The sequence below is a fragment of the Solanum dulcamara genome, chromosome 11 (assembly GCF_947179165.1).
Source record: "Solanum dulcamara chromosome 11, daSolDulc1.2, whole genome shotgun sequence".
NCBI lineage: Eukaryota > Viridiplantae > Streptophyta > Magnoliopsida > Solanales > Solanaceae > Solanum > Solanum dulcamara.
This window is the reverse complement of record NC_077247.1, coordinates 53,358,260-53,374,818: the sequence shown is the minus strand read 5'-3', so window position 1 is coordinate 53,374,818 and position 16,559 is coordinate 53,358,260. Positions and strand designations below refer to the sequence as shown.

Below are 16,559 nucleotides of genomic sequence, written 5' to 3'. Positions count from 1 at the left end.
TTATAATATTTTAATTTTAATTTTTCACGTGGCATATTTAAAGCCATAAGATTAAATAACATTTTAGTATATTTAACGTAATTTTAATTTATAATCGCAAGATTGAAAAGTTCCATAGTAGATGGCTTACTAAATTAGGATAGAATTAATTGATGTTTTTTCAAATTTATTTCTATAATAATATGGCTTTTTGAATGTGAACAATTCTCAATACTAATTATTTCTATACTCTATGTATATTTTTTCTAACTTATTTTTATGTGCATTGATATGACCAAATGACAAAATAATAAAGTTAATCAATTTATTAATGATTTTTTTAATCACCATATAATTTTAAAAAAAAATCCATCTATTATGGAATGGATGGAGTATTTCTTTTTGTATTTAATACCTTTTCTCAATTTCAACATTCTACGTAACAAATTCAATGCCATGAGATTTAAAGGAAGTACGCACATTTTTAATTCAATACTCTAAATTTCAAACATCTCCCTTTATTTATTAAATTTCATGGGCAATCAAAATGAGACGTATACATTTTATATATGTGACCACATTCTCTTTAGTCTGTCTAAAAAAATGACCTCTATTAAATATTTTAAAATAATTTAATTTTTTAACTTTTTATTTTATCGGAAGACTTTCATTGTCTCATATATATTTATAATTTATTTTATTTTTTAAATTTCGAGCTCAATCAAATGAAATGAGATGAAAGGAGTATTAACTACTCCTAATATACTTTAAGTAAGTATTTTAATATTAGAGGATGACATTTGTGAACCTAATCCTTGTTTTTGTTGTGAAAACCAAAGGTTTAAGGAACATTCATAAGAATCAAGACAGAGACTGACAGACTGTAAATGGGGACCATAGCTAACCCATAAACATCCAAATAATATTTATAAAGTCTAAAATTTAGCACATAAAAAACCATAAATGCATGAGACAAAATACACTTATATACTCCCCCTATCATTCAACATTGACTCATAATCACCTTCAATTCACTCACACAATATGATCATTCATTCAATTACTTGCACCAAAATTATAATATGTCTACTACCCTTTACTTCTCTTTGAAGATAGAAAAAATGAGATATATATTTTGCTAATTTGTTTGACATTTTATGCATAAACTTGAGACAATATTATTATGGGCACAATGGCGGCTGTTGATGAGGTGGCGAAGGAGGCTGCTGGCCGTGAAGAAAGAATTTTAGTGTCGGTGAGGCTGAGGCCATTGAACGATAAAGAAATTTTAAGAAATGATGTTTCAGATTGGGAGTGTATTAATGACACTACAATTATTTACAAAAATGTCAATCTTTCTGTCTCTGAACGCTCTATGTATCCCTCTGCTTATACATTCGGTAAGTTAATTAGGAAATTCATGGTTTATTTCTTCATATTTACTTAAAAGTCTTGTAATTTGCATTTCTGCAATTGGTCCATTTTGGGTAAATCTGCTTTTACTTCATTTGGATTAACTGTTAATTAGGGAGTTTAAAGTTTTTTTTCTTCTTAATTGTGGTTTAAATTTTGTGATAATTCAGGAAAGAAAGCTTTTAGCAGCCTCAATAAGTCCTGCTTTACCATAATTGGATATTACTAATTGAATTAGGTTGACATTTATTCTGTTTTTTGGGATATGATTTTGCTTGCAGACAGGGTATTTAGGACTAATTGCTCCACAAGACAGGTGTATGAAGAAGCTGCTAAAGATATTGCTCTTTCAGTCCTTAGTGGATTCAATTGTGAGTAAGAAAATTAAATATTTTTCCATTTCTTTAGCTAGCATTTGACACAGATTTTGAAAATTTGTCTAATATCATCTTCAAATATTTTCAAGTTAACAAAAAACTGGATGAAGTTTTTGGATTCCAAGTAAAATGCATGGCCAAACACAGTTTCAAATTCCATAAATCAGAACTTTGAAAACTCATATTTTTAAGTTTCAACTTCTAGATCTATGGTCAAACGGGAGCTTAGTTATCCTGATATTTGTGTCTGAATTGTTCAATATTTCCATCTTCTAGTTCTTTGAATATCTAAGTAGAAGTCCATGTCCTGTATTATTGATCTGAAATCATTTATGTATTTCCTAGCAAGCGTTTTTGCTTATGGACAAACGAGCAGTGGAAAGACATATACTATGACTGGTATAACTGAATATGCCATAGCAGATATATATGACTACATTCAGAAGGTAAGTGCGCGTATTACTTTTTGTGATCACTTGTTTATAGTGTCTGCATTTCCTGTTATCCAAGGCTTTTCGCTTCGCTTACTGAGTATCCAATTGTACTACTACTTGTAGCACACAGAGAGAGACTTTATTTTGAAGTTTTCTGCTATGGAGATTTACAATGAATCTGTAAGAGATCTCCTTAGTGCTGATAGCACTCTTCTTAGACTTCTAGATGACCCCGAGGTTAGTACTTTTCTTTGATCGATAAAATTTTAGTTTTCTCTCTCTTTTTTCCCCTTTAAAATCTCATAAAGCAATTTTGACAGAGAGGGACAATTGTTGAGAAGCTCACAGAAGAAACATTGAGGGATTGGAACCATGTGATTCAGCTCCTTTCTATTTGTGAAGGTAAGATACGAAAGATTAGTTTTGTCTTCTACAATGCATTTGCAGTTTTGAATTTATTTAATGCTGGGACGAAATTTCGCCTGACAAATGCTGAATGTGGATACTGAGGAGGGGTTTGAGGAGTAGTTAATTGATATTGATTGAACTTTTGCAGCTCAGAGACAGATAGGGGAGACCGCGCTCAATGAGACCAGCTCCAGATCTCACCAAATTATCAGACTGGTAAAAGAACTTAATATTAGTTGCGTCCATACGGTTAAAAAGCTAGTATTTGCTTTTACAAGATTACAGTATTGACACATAACTTATTGCAGACAATTGAAAGTTCTGCTCGAGAGTACTTAGGCAGGGACAACTCCAGTTCTCTTTCCGCTACTGTGGTATGAAAATTGTGTTTCGGGGATAGTTGATATTTAGCATGGTCTCAGTAATCATCATACTGATAAGAGCTTGTTTCTCTCGCTGAAACACAGAGTTTTGTCGATTTAGCTGGAAGTGAACGTGCATCTCAGTCATTGTCAGCTGGCACAAGGCTTAAAGAGGGCTGTCACATAAATCGCAGTTTGCTGACTTTGGGCACTGTTATACGCAAGCTAAGGTCATTTATGTTTCTTACTTCCCTTCTAAGCTAGTGCAATGGAATTACTGTAAGAGTTCATGTCCTCTTACATTGCCTTTGCATCAACTTTACATTCTCCCAAATGACCTAAGTTTATCCAAAATGCTTACAGATGTAAACATAATCCTCTCGAGATCATTTCTTATCTTGCAGGAAAGTAAAATTGTCGCTAATGCATGTTGTTGTATAATTTAATACAGTAAGGGTAGAAACGGCCACATTCCTTTCCGAGATTCAAAGTTAACTAGGATACTACAACCGTCATTGGGTGGCAACGGTAGAACTGCCATCATCTGTACAATGAGCCCTGCTCGATGTCATGTTGAACAATCAAGGAATACTCTTCTGTTTGCAAGTTGTGCCAAGGAAGTAACTACTACTGCCCAAGTGAATGTAGTCGTGTCAGATAAAGTGTTAGTGAAGCATTTGCAGAGGGAATTGACGAGATTGGAGAACGAGTTAAGGAGTCCTAGAACTTCTTTATTCCCTTCAGATTATGAAGCATTACTGCGAGAGAAGAACAAGCAAATAGAACAGGTACTACATCTTGATAGATGGTCACATGTATTTACATGACGTAGATCTTTAGAGTTCATTATCTCTTCCCTCACTTGCCGAACTTTGGTACCTATTTTCCAAGTTGTGATATCCTAATGTTTTACTTTGGCACTTCCATATGTTTCCTCACCCTAGAGAAGTGACAATTTTATTCCATTGTGTACGACAAGTTTATTAATTCCATAATAGGTACTAGATAAAAGTAAATAGGAATAATTGTAGCTACAAGAATTTCGCAGATGCAAACTTACAAACATCTGAAATTTTCTGTATATGGAAGAAGTGATCTCCATATAACTAGGATGTTTAACCTCTAGCCATCTTCTTAAATTAAAACAAGTAACATTTCACACCAGACATGCTTTTTGAGTATCTCTTATCACTCTTGAGTTGGACTGAAAATCTAGTTTTCTTGGAAATTTTTACCTGGCTATTTTACAATTGTACCCGGGTTGACACCTTGGACCCTTGATCATTTTGCCATCTCTTTTGTAGATGGAGAAGGAGATAAAGGACTTGACTATGCAGCGTGACATTGCTCAGACTCAAGTTAGGGATATGCGACAGCTGCTTGGAGATGACACAGGTTTACTGATGCAGGTACATTATGTTCTGTCTATGCTAGACTGTTATTTTCTGTCTGTCTATTTGCTTCCTAATGCTTAAGGCATCTTATTATGTTACAGGTTGGTTTAGGAAACTACCCAAATCTGCGTGTGCGAAGATCACCAGATTATCGAAGCCCAATGCAAGTGTCCATTTTGTCATACACTCCATCTATAGATGCTGATATTAGAACATGTTCAGATGGACACAGCAGGAGTAGTTCCGAGGACCAAATTATTCGCCTGCCAGAGTTTGAAGAAAACTTTCTCCATAACAATTCATCTCCAAGGTTGTTAGCCGGCGGCAGTTCAAATTATAGTGAAAGTGATTCATGTGAAGGATGGGATGAGATTGAAAAACAAAGTAATGGAACTTCAGAAGACCTATTCAAGGAAGTTCATTGCATTGAAACCGAGGAATCAAGTACGAAGGTAAAACAAGAGTCCAAATTTCCATCTCCTGAAGAAAGCAGTAAATTTCCAGCTGAAATGACAGCAGAAAATGAAGACAAAGCAGATAAGGGAATGGTATCACCTCCAGAGGACGACTATGTACGATTAGCACCACCTTCACTCGAGGAAAATGGAGAGGTCACATTATTTCCCTGTAAAGAAGACGAAGAATTTGTGTCCTTCTCATCTTTTAAGGAAGAAAAGAAATCTAGTGAAGAACCATTGTCACTTCCCTCAAAGGATTCTCAAACCCTTAAATCACCAAAGCTCACAGACAATAGAGAGTCAGTAACATTGCTATCAAAGGAAGATAAAGAAGAGAAAGAGTCCTGTGTGCACACATTTGAGGCTCCTTCTCCACCAAATTTATCCTCAACATTTGAGCTCCTTGACGATTCACCAGGCTCAAGAAGCTTGAAATTAAGTAGAAGCAGAAGCTGTAAAGCTAGCTTAATGGATGATCTATATTCTCCATGTTTTAAGGAACTCAACAAAAATGAAAATACTCCACCGTCTCGGTCAGAAAGAAATGTCAACGCCAGACCAGAGTGTTGGGAAATCAAAATTTCTCCCCCGAACTTTACCTCCGATGTGAAGGACTCTGAAGAGAAAGGTTCCACCTTTTATGGCGAGACTGACGTCAATGAAGTGTCAAAATGGGAAGATACAGTTAATGAGAGTGTTAATGATGTAGATGATGCATGTGATGCAAGAGCGGATGAGCTTCAATATGAAAAGGAGGTCAAAGAGTGTCCTGTGAGTATATCTTTTCTTCTCTCTACCTGTCTTTTTAAGCATCTTCCCATATATCTCCACTCTTATCTGTTCATGATGATGAAATTTATATGCTTTATTTTTTGGATGTGTGATTCTTCTAGTCCTGAGATTTTTATGTGAACACCCTTTTTTCATGGTTGATGTTCATGGAATGGAAAATTTGTGACTTGAAAAAATATAGATAATACCTTGAATCGACAGTCGGATTATATTCCTTGGGCTTATATGTCCACTGTTTAAATGGAACCAAGAGAACTTACATTTCCTTAATTTATTACTAATATGTGTTTGTATGATACTGGTTAAGGAGGCTGAATTAGAGCATGATAAACTATCAAAGTGTATCAAAGATGTCGAATTGGACCCAATAGAAGATGATGTGAAAAGTCTTCGCAGCTGGCCCTCAGAGTTCAAGATGCTACAGAAAGAGATTATTGAACTTTGGAATGTTTGCAACATTTCCCTTGTACACAGAACATATTTCTTCCTCCTTTTCCAAGGTGATGCTAAGGATGCTGTATATCTGGAGGTAGAGATCAGAAGACTGACCTTTCTCAACGACATATATTCGCATGGAGAGAAAACTGTGGTCAATGGCAGGACTTTGTCCGTTTCACAAAGGTAATTTGACTAACATCCGGCTATGTAAACATTTACCAATTGTATGGAAAAGAAAAGATAAATCATTCCTTGCGGCATATATTTGTATCACACAGCCATATACATGTGCACTATATTTCTACCTAAAGCATGCTAGATACTTTGCAAATGAAATTCGGATGGATTGATTACTTGTTTGATTTGTGAAACAGCATGAAAGACCTTCGTCAAGAGAGACGGTTGCTACGCAAGCAAATGCTGCGGAAACTAACAGAAGAAGAACGAGAAAGCCTGTACCTTAAATGGGGCATTCGGATTAACAGCAAACATAGGAGGTTCCAGTTGGTTCAGCGTTTGTGGAACAAGACAGATGATATGAACCACATTGCAGATAGTGCTTGCCTGGTAGCAAAATTAACCGGATTGATGAAGCCAGGACAAGCTCCTAAAGAGATGTTTGGTCTTGATTTCTCACCTAGACCATCTAGAACTTATAGCTTCACGCGTAGTTTGATATCTTCAATCTTGTAAAAATGTCAGGTCCAATATTTGAGTTGGAAACACTCGTTGATGGCTTTGAGCTCCATTTCTCATGGTTTTGTGAATTTTAACTGTTAGTGAGTTTGAGTTTTTCTTAGTTTCTTTGTTCTCTTGGGTGGCAATCACCGGAGAGATTCTGATTGTAATTGCGAATGTAGATTTGTACAGGAGTCCTAATTTGATCTACTGAACATAAAGAGTGTAAAATACCTACGTTATATATAGATTGGTTGTTGATTATGTGCTTCTACCATCATTTCATCTGTCACAAAATTTTAGCGACCAAGAAGAAATTATTTACTGTTTGGGCTTCAGTGAATTGTATAAAATGGACCTGAACTGCTGATTTTGTTGATCTAGCAAGCTCAATTCACATTAACAATAGGCTTGTAGCTGATGATATTCAGCTGCAATTCGAATCGTTTCTACTGATAGTTTTCGTGTAAGGATTTAAAGCGAAAAGTTAGAGCAAGACAAAACATTTAGTCTCTAATTAGCACAGCCCATAAGAGGGAGAATCATTTGTAAGACTAATTACTAATAAATATAGAAGAAAACACACACTAAGATCAAATATCAAGAAAATATAATCAAGATTAGAAAACATACCGATTGATGACAGAAAAATTGAGTCATAGTTAAAGACCAAAGACAGAAAGTGGCAGTGCCAGAAATTTACCAAAATCTACTGATTTACTAGTATTAGTTTCAGCCAGGGATTAACTTGTAGTTTTTCTTGTGGCCTTTTTATCTTCAACTGGTTTGGGTTTATGGTGGCCCCTAAGCAGCTTATAGTGAAATAAGTGTTCTAGACCGACTTCTTCTCAGATTCATCGACATTGTATTCATCATCATCATCATCATCATCCTCTTCCTCTTCTTCCTCACTTCCATATATCTTGCTCCCGAACTTGCTTAGGTCAGCGGTAGCATCATCTTCACCTAAAAGGTCAAATCCCAATTTGATGTCACGATGCTTAACCAAAAGCCATCGAAGTAGGCGGTCTTCTTTGTTCAAGTAATGCAGCTCATTGTTAAAACTGGGAGGTGTCATCACTGTCATTTGCATCAGTTGACCCTAACAAAATGCCAGATATTTTAATTATATTAACAATAATCATAATACCGAGAACAAATATTGACCTATATTACTGACTCCATTGTGAAGATACAGAAGAGAAGGACAATCTGAGATCCTAGAGGTGCATCATGGAAAGAAATTAGCATGGTCATCATCATGACCAGTTTTATCAAAGGCGTAAAGCGCAAAAAAGCTCTAAGATCCATTGAGGCTTTAAGCATAGAATGCAAATAAAGTGTGGGCTTTAATGAAAAAAGGCGCAAAGGGAGAAAAGATACAAATATATATGTTTAGTCCAAGAGCAATAATTATAAACATGAATGACAAATATATGACCAAAAATTGAAAAAAAAAGTATGATAAAGTGAAATATCAATTGTTTAATGTCACTTCTTCAAGAGAGGCTCATTGGCAAGGAAAAGTTTGCCTTAGAACCTTGATGACCACACTGAAGCGCACATAAAGCGAGGTGAGGCGCTCAACACGTTTTGAGCCTCGCTTCAGGGCTTAAGCGCGCCTTTGACAACACTGGTCATGACCTAAAACTGACTTATCTTATCATGCACCAAACTAACGGAAAGCAGCAGAAAAATGATGATGGGGCTAAACAGCTATCTCTGCTGCTTGACGGAACAACTGTTAAAAGCCCCTTTGAAATTTTTTTGGGCATAAATTCATATTTTGGCAACTTTAATAGTTTAATGTTCTTCATTCCTTTTTTGTTAATTGTGTATGTGGACCTCGACTATTCCACACGGTACGTACTACCTCCTACAAGCACAGGTACCCGGTAACTCTATCTATCGAAGATTAGGAAGATGAGAAGAAATCAACTAGTGTTTTTCTGACTCTGCTACTTCTATAGTCAAATGTTTATGGGACTGAATTCCGCCTTTGATGCTTTTCTGATGAATCATTCACTTGTACGGAGAAAAAGAGAGGCAAATATGACATTATTGAAAGGATAGTAGAGACAGACCTGATAGTATCTTCCATCTAATTTCTTAATACCATAACCCAGTTGAACAGTACCAAATGACTTTAAATCTGTAAGCACACCATTTTTTCTATAAACATGCTTCCCAACCTTTGCAACAAGGTCCATCAGAGCCTCCTTCTTTACATGTGGTTTCAGTAAAAGCATACAATCATAAAGCGGCATCTTTTGTCTCCTCTTGACTCAATCAACTACCTGAATCACAAAATGAATTGCATTAAAGCTTGGAGAATCCAAAAATAAGACAAACTGCACAACTGCAACAAGATGATTAAAGCAAACTCAACCAAGAGATTCACCCATTGAACTAAACAGAATATGAAACTAACTGCTAACACGTTATGACGTTTTCTCATTAGCACAAGTGAAGCAGAAAATATATGAATTCCAGATTCTTAAATATTTGGAGAATAAGAAAAATGGATTTTGCTAATAAATGTAAAAGCAAAAACTAAAGGATCTTCCTTTTTCTGATAAGCAACACAAAGGGAATTCTCAATGTGACAATTTGAATAATCCATGACACACACACACCTAAGATAAGATGAACAACCCATAAAGAAGCCGAATACCAACTTCCAATCACGACATATGAAATATTCTCTGAATAACTCAAGCCCCCCACCAGGAAACAGCAAAGTAACATAATAACCTCTGGAAAACTCCTGGGAGGAATATATATATATATATATATATATATATAAACAATCCAAAAGAAGAAAAATCGGAATAAGTTTGGACGTCTAAGTTCAAGCGGTGAAATATAAGCATTTTTCCTGTTTTCAATTTCCGTATATATAATCTTTCATGTGATATTAATGTTCTATTAAGGTCATAAAATCGTCCACCATTTTTGATGTCCTGTAATGAGCTAATAAACTATGTAAAACAAAAAAACCTCCCACCCCCACCAAGTGTTCAAATTACAGGGATGAGTTGATGACACAGAATATAGAGGAAGGCTCAAACACAAAACCCTGCTCTTTATATCACAGCTGTTGTTTATTTGTTAACTCTTTATACGAATTTTCCGCAGTAGAATAATTTCTTCAATATACAGAATATTTTTATTATCAAAAATACCTAAATCAAATTTTGAATTAGAAACATTAATATGAGTAAAAAATTATTTAGGGGAGAATTTATAGATTGAAATGAGGAGAAGATACAGAGTAGAAAGGAGTAGCGTATAACAGTAACATACCGTTGGACTGCCGGAAATGTGAGGATTTTGCCGGAGACGGAGGAAGACTGGGGACGGGGGTTTTGCAAGAATGAGGCAGAAATGTGGGTTGTGTTTGGGCCCCATACATTTGGGCTCATTTTTTCTGATGGTAGGAGGTAAAGGGTTGTCAACCAAAAAAAAAAAGTGAAAAGGTCAAATATATTTTGAGTACTATTATAGAAATAGTTTAAATAGATTTTTCGTTATATTTTTGATCTAGATACACCTTTTAGTTATATATTTCAATCCGAATATACATTTTTTCTTTAAACAATAAAAAAAATCCAACTCTAATTTTCTATGAGGTTAGTAATTGCAGATTGATTATACTTTATTGAGCATTTTTACCAACAACTCTAAGATTATTCGACTATTTTTAATGCCTATACTAATTTCTATGATCGTTGATCCATAGTGAAGTGCATGGGATGTTTCATTTGTATAAACTAAGCAAGTTTAATGGGTATATTCATATCCACGTCAGCGGATCGTTCTGCTTTCCTTATAAGGTTCACAACCAAGCTCTACTTTTTATTATTACATACGCACGTAAACTTCCTATTTTGAGCCTAATTTACGGCCACAGATAGTATTTAAATGGTGATGAAGCAAACAATTAATTAAGCTCATGAATATAAGTAACCAGACGAACTGTACGTAGCATGACGATGAATATCTTAACAAGCCAAATCTCGTTTATACGACAACAATTATGCAACTACCATAACCCTAGATGAGAACCTAAATTTTATCGCATAAATATGTGTTAAACTTAGAATCATAACCCTAGGTGAGAACCTAAATTTTAACTGATGAACAATTGTCAAACTCAGAATTGACTGACGGTCAATTTTAAATATCTATTTTGTATTACTATATAATAAGATCTATAAATGTTGGTAGGTTAATTAATACTCCTATCCATATTTCTCAAGGATATATATAAGGTGCATTTTCTACCCAACCCTAACATTTATGTCATTTCCTTTTCCCATAAGCCGCCCTCATGAGAGAAAAGAAGTTAGTCCCCACCAAGCGCCAAAGCTTAGCGATGAAGCCGTCGAAGAAAACAAAGCTGATGGATGCTGATCATCATCGGTCCATGAGAAGTCAATTCGAAGACGAAATGATTATGGACATCCTCACCAGGTTACTCGTGCAGTCTCTTCTTCGATTTAAATGTGTTTCTAAATTTTGGAAGACATTAATATCTGACCCTTACTTTAAGATGAAGCATCAAAGTCATGCTATAAATTTCGAAAAGCTTCTTGTTGGTCAATGGTGCATAGATACACCTAATATATTTAGTTTCTATTCTTATCCTTTATCATCGGTTCAACTAGATGACAATGTAGAAAGACTTGTTTGTCCTTCAAACTATGAACCATCAAGGTACAAAGTGCATTGTTCTTGCAATGGGTTGGTTCTTCTCTCAATTGGCCATCACTTTTTACTTTGGAATCTTTCCACGAGAGAATCAATACAGCTTCCAGATTCTGAAGGAACATTAAATTTTTTTACTTATGGATTCGGATATGACACAACTAATGATGACTACAAGATCATTAAGTGTAACTATCCTAACATGGAAATTCTAGCGCTAAAAACTGGTTTCTGAAGAAAAAAGAGGTTTGATTGTGAACGTGAACGTGAACGTGAGTTATTTCCTATGTGGAACATTCCTGTTGATCCTTTTGCATTTCTACATGGAGCATTTCATTGGGTTGGTTTCTACCAACAAAAACTTTTTGTAGTTTCATTTAGTATTTCAGATGAGGTATACAAAAAGATACAGTTGCTAGAGCCAATGATGAATACACTGTATCATCGTGTCAAATATGGAGTAGCAATATTGAGAGGAATGCTTTGATTTTATTATGCTCAGTATCCTTCGCAGGAGAATACTTGTCAGTTTTGGGTAATGAAGAATTATGGTGTCGAGGAATCTTGGATTCAATTGTATACGGTACGAGAGACATGTTTGATTTTAAACAGACCACTACATATGTTTGACGATGGTGAAATACAGCTACGGGCGTATAGGTTTTACAGATTGTCGATTTAAGACATTCAAAGGACCATTAGGATTATGGCCTGAATGCAATGCTATTCGACAAGGAATTATCTCCAAAATTACTTATTTAGTGTTTGCTTATGCATAATCAAGATACTTTTTTACTGTTTTATTTTTGGGTATTTTGCAACATTCTTATTTTGATGATTTTATCCATTGTTTACTTTTTTCATTTTTCTCTTGAAATTATCTTTATGCATTAGTTGCCAAGCCTTTCAAGTATTGTTCTAAACTCTTTATTAGAATATATAATTTTCAAGTATTGTTGTAAAAAAATAATATTCCAGGAATTGCTTAAAGCGAAGACGAAGTAGCTAAATAGTAATTCTTTTTACACTTTGAATAGAACCTTTTCTTGATTCGTAGTGAGCAATATATTAATAATCGGTCTGTCTTTCATGACTATGTCGACAATTAAATAATAGACTCACTATTCATCATTTTAAATTTGTATTTCGTTTCCTTTCAAATATTGTGTAAATCATGAAAGACGTTTTATAATTTTTATATAATTTTAAAAAATTCATAATAATTAACATGAAATACAAGTGCTTGCAACACACGTGTCTAAAAACATAGTATACTAATATAATAATAAGAAGAACAAAATATGAAGAATGATATCATAAGAAAAAAGAAATCCAAATAATTAATCTTGAAAAGTCTTGTACTTAACGAAATCATAGTTAAATCTGAGGAAGGAAATGAGATCTTTTACCCTCTTACAATTTGAGTGGAAAAAAATAACATTTTCAGGTCTCTTAAGACATAAAATTAAAAGAAGTAGGTATAGAATTTGGGATGATTTTGCTTACTTTACTCAATGAGGATTTCCTGGAGAAGATATCTCTTCGATCTACAAAGTCAATAGGTTTTAGAAGACTATTTAAGATAGGAATCCTACTCCTAGGAATAAGATAATTCTCCAATTTATCCCGGGATTAAGCGATTCCTATGCCTTTAATTTAGGGTGTAACTAAATTAGCATATGAAAATATGATTAACCTAATTTATTTATTTATTAGCTTATTTTATTTCGATTCATCTAATTTTGTCTTATATAAAATTGGATTTATGGCTTTTCGTCTTACTCATCAATATAATATATTGAGACTTGAATCCAATAGTTTATTCATATAAACGCTAAATGTCATATATGATGAGATTTTAACAAAAAATCATAGTGCATCAAAATTCAAACTCAATATTTTATTGGTCTTTTGATAGGATGAGATTTGAATCCACCTTCTTATCCTTAATTATTGAAATAATATGCATGCCAAAGTGCACCAAAATTCACTCTCGAGCCTTTAAAAATAATTTCACCTTTAGTGATTATATATAATGTTGATGATTATAAGGACTAAAATATTCAATTTTTAGATTCAAAATGAATTCAAATGAAAACGCTGACAAGCTTAAAATTATCCAATTAATTGTTGTAAAAGTTGTATAAGATGAATTCAAATGAAAATGCAATAGGATAAATATATGTAAAAGTGTATAAAAAGTTATTACTCTACCTTAAGGACGAGATCTTAGAGGCATTGGACTAAAAAGAGAAATATTTAATTACCAAATAAAATTAATAAAAAATATTCTCTTTTATCATCATTATATATAATATATTTAATAAAAAATAATAAGAATATTTTTACAATGGATTTTATTGCTCAATTTGAACTATATATTTAGCCTAAACAAGCCCAATATTAGATAGACAGAATTAGTAAATCAAAATAAACTAAGTTAATAAATAAATAAAATTAAGCAGATTCTATTTGTAAGTTTTAGTTTTGTACCCCTAAATTAAAGCCTTATAAATGAATAAGCGATTGCAGAGGGAGAATTTCAAAACTATTAGAGTTAGAGAGAGGAAGACCCATTTTCAGAAAAAAAATAAAATAAGACTCTCAATTAAAAACCCATTTTAAATATGATCTCCCTAGACTCTATTTGCATATACTCCATAAATTAAACTATAGTCCGTCCACAACTTTTATAATCAATTTATTTTGATTTTTTTTATTAAAAGTGATTTTTTTAAAAAAAAAATGGTGAAAAATTGATTGTGTTTGATCAATAAATTTAAAAAAGAACAACAATTAATGTTTGACCAGCAAAACTATTTCGTTATTTTAGCTTCTGAAAAAACAGTTTTACTCGCACTTATTTCTATCAAAAGTTTTGCCACTTCTAAAATTTAGTGATAAAAAATAAACACTTTTGGCAAAATAAAAAAAAATGGCCTCTACGGGAAATCCTAATTAAGGTAAGGAAAATCCTCCATCTTATCTTATATATAAGGGTTACTTTACCCAAAGAAATCACCATTACTTATTCTTCTATCTTCTATATTACATTATATATATTAATTACCATGGGGAATACTAAATTATTAATGGAAGAGGTTACACTTTTTACACTGAATAAAATATTTTCTTGATTCGTAATGAGCTTTATATAAATAATCAATGTTGACAGTTAAATAATACTCACTATTCATTATTTTAAGTTTATATTTCGTTTCACTTCAAATTTCATGTAAATCATGAAAGTCATTATTTAATAACTTCTACATCATTTGAAAAAAGTTATATTAATTAACGTGAAATATACGTGCACACATATCTACTATACTAATGTAATAAGAACAAAATATGAAGATTCATATCATAAGCAAAAATAAATCCTAATAATTAATCTTGAAAAGACTCGATCTTAAAGAAATCCTAATTAACCCTAGCTACTAATGTAATAAGAACAAAATATGAAGATTGATATCAAAAGAAAAAATAAATCCTAATAATTAATCTTGAAAAGACTCGAACTTAAAGAAATCCTAATTAGCCCTAGCTATTATTAAATCGAGGAAGAAAGTGACAATTTAAATAAAAGAAGAAATGACCTTTTCAAATCTTTTGTAAAAGATTAGAAATTCATTTCTTCGACCCGGAAACCCTAAAATCTTCTGGTTCGACAGCAAAATAATCCTGAGCACCATCATTAGTTAGTATGTTCTCCCTCAATATCACCTCTATATTCAACGCTTCCGTTTAAGCCTTATTTTTATAAATCTTAAGACTTGTTTTTGTCTTTTGCTCACCAGGAATAAAAGATTTTTCTTCTTCTGAACGTAATGTTAGTAAACTGTATTGTAAATATTAAAACCAGTAACAACAAGTAAAGGTAATAAAACACAGAATCTGAAAATAATTAATGCAGAAACAGAATCGAGCCCACTGAATGCACAGTGTGTCCTTAAGGAAATTATTCCCCTCAAAGTACCCGAGGTTTTGGAATTTTTCCTCCCAGGATAGAACGATTTACTCACCAAAGTAGAGGTACTGCAAATCTTTGATGACAGCGAACCACTTGAAGGATGTATATCACACGATTTTAGGAAGTGCAGAAAGAAGAAGAAGAAGATGGTATATTCAGAATTTCGTATAGAACATTCTGAAGATTTACAGATATATATAGACTGTTTACACCTTTTCAGAAAAGACACCTGTTGGGAAAAGGTTTGCAACTTTTCGGACAAGGTTGCAACCATTCAAAAATCCGTTGGAAAAAATACGGAGGGAAATTTTAAATTAATCCGGGAAGAAACGGGTCGCGGGTCGCGGGTCAGGATTTTTTCCACTTAATTAATTAATTAAATAAATAATATTAATTAATTAAAAATTAAAAGAAAATTTGGTCCAAAAAGATTATCAATCAATCATATCAATTGACCGAATCCGAATCCGAATCCGAATCCGAATCCGAAGCCGAAGCCGAAGCCGAAGCCGAAGCCGAAGCCGAAGCCGAAGCCGAGGCCGAGCCGAGCCGAGCGACGACGACGACGGCGCGAGGGGAGACCCTCTTCTTGACCCTTTAGCAACATGAAGGAGTGCTTCTATTTTTAAATAGGAGACTTTTCATTTCCACCACCTATGTGGGACCAAAGCTTATTTAATAAAATAAGAGAGAACATATCATTTCCTCTCCACTTCTTTTTCCCTCAATTTCCCATTCAACCTATCAATTAAACCCAACAATCCCCCACATGAATGGGGAATGTCTACAAGATAAAGGAATGCACGGATAAGTGTGTGATATACAAGCGAAGATTAATTGCATCTGGATAAGTAGGTTTCCCTTTGAACTTTCCATAGCGAACTTATATAGGATATACTCGATCAATCGGTAGATGCGATATCTTTGAACCGTCGAACTTTGTTGTATAACTAGACAACATAAGTCACACAATCAATCATCAACCATCTATGGTTCTCACGGTTGTGTTCGTTTCAGCCATGAACACCGCCTGGTTTCGTGAATGCATAGAGAATGGGCCTTTACTGTCATTCCCCTTGAAGCGGCTTATACTTCACATTCACATAGGTGATTTCTAAACGTGTAGTCCTATAGACACACTAT

The 16,559-nt window shown here is 33.7% G+C and overlaps 2 protein-coding genes across 2 annotated transcripts; one reads left to right on the top strand and one right to left on the bottom strand.

The window, feature by feature from the left end:
* Positions 1 to 956: 956 nt before the first annotated feature.
* Positions 957 to 6,997, top strand: LOC129873094 (kinesin-like protein KIN-7F). The gene is made up of 13 exons (XM_055948099.1): positions 957 to 1,379; positions 1,674 to 1,763; positions 2,115 to 2,215; positions 2,327 to 2,440; positions 2,524 to 2,605; positions 2,760 to 2,827; positions 2,920 to 2,985; positions 3,079 to 3,203; positions 3,425 to 3,761; positions 4,278 to 4,382; positions 4,469 to 5,596; positions 5,925 to 6,238; positions 6,430 to 6,997. Exons 1-13 carry the CDS (start codon positions 1,163 to 1,165, stop codon positions 6,746 to 6,748), a joined length of 3,066 nt encoding a protein of 1,021 aa, XP_055804074.1. The 5' UTR covers positions 957 to 1,162; the 3' UTR covers positions 6,749 to 6,997.
* Positions 6,998 to 7,333: 336 nt separating this feature from the next.
* LOC129873179 (uncharacterized) lies at positions 7,334 to 10,168 on the bottom strand. The gene is made up of 3 exons (XM_055948212.1): positions 10,040 to 10,168; positions 8,818 to 9,030; positions 7,334 to 7,835 (listed from the first exon to the last, which is right to left on the bottom strand). Exons 2-3 carry the CDS (start codon positions 8,998 to 9,000, stop codon positions 7,566 to 7,568), a joined length of 453 nt encoding a protein of 150 aa, XP_055804187.1. The 5' UTR covers positions 9,001 to 9,030; positions 10,040 to 10,168; the 3' UTR covers positions 7,334 to 7,565.
* Positions 10,169 to 16,559: the final 6,391 nt, after the last annotated feature.

Bases quoted from the DNA above. Each gene is read 5' to 3' on its own strand.
- LOC129873094 (XM_055948099.1), top strand. From the start codon at position 1,163: ATGGGCACAATGGCGGCTGTTGATGAGGTGGCGAAGGAGGCTGCTGGC. The intron at 2,606-2,759 runs GTAAGATACGAA...GAACTTTTGCAG, and splicing joins GCTCCTTTCTATTTGTGAAG to CTCAGAGACAGATAGGGGAG. The intron at 4,383-4,468 runs GTACATTATGTT...ATTATGTTACAG, and splicing joins ACACAGGTTTACTGATGCAG to GTTGGTTTAGGAAACTACCC.
- LOC129873179 (XM_055948212.1), bottom strand. From the start codon at position 9,000: ATGCCGCTTTATGATTGTATGCTTTTACTGAAACCACATGTAAAGAAG. The intron at 7,836-8,817 runs GTCTGTCTCTAC...GCATTTTGTTAG, and splicing joins TAGATGGAAGATACTATCAG to GGTCAACTGATGCAAATGAC.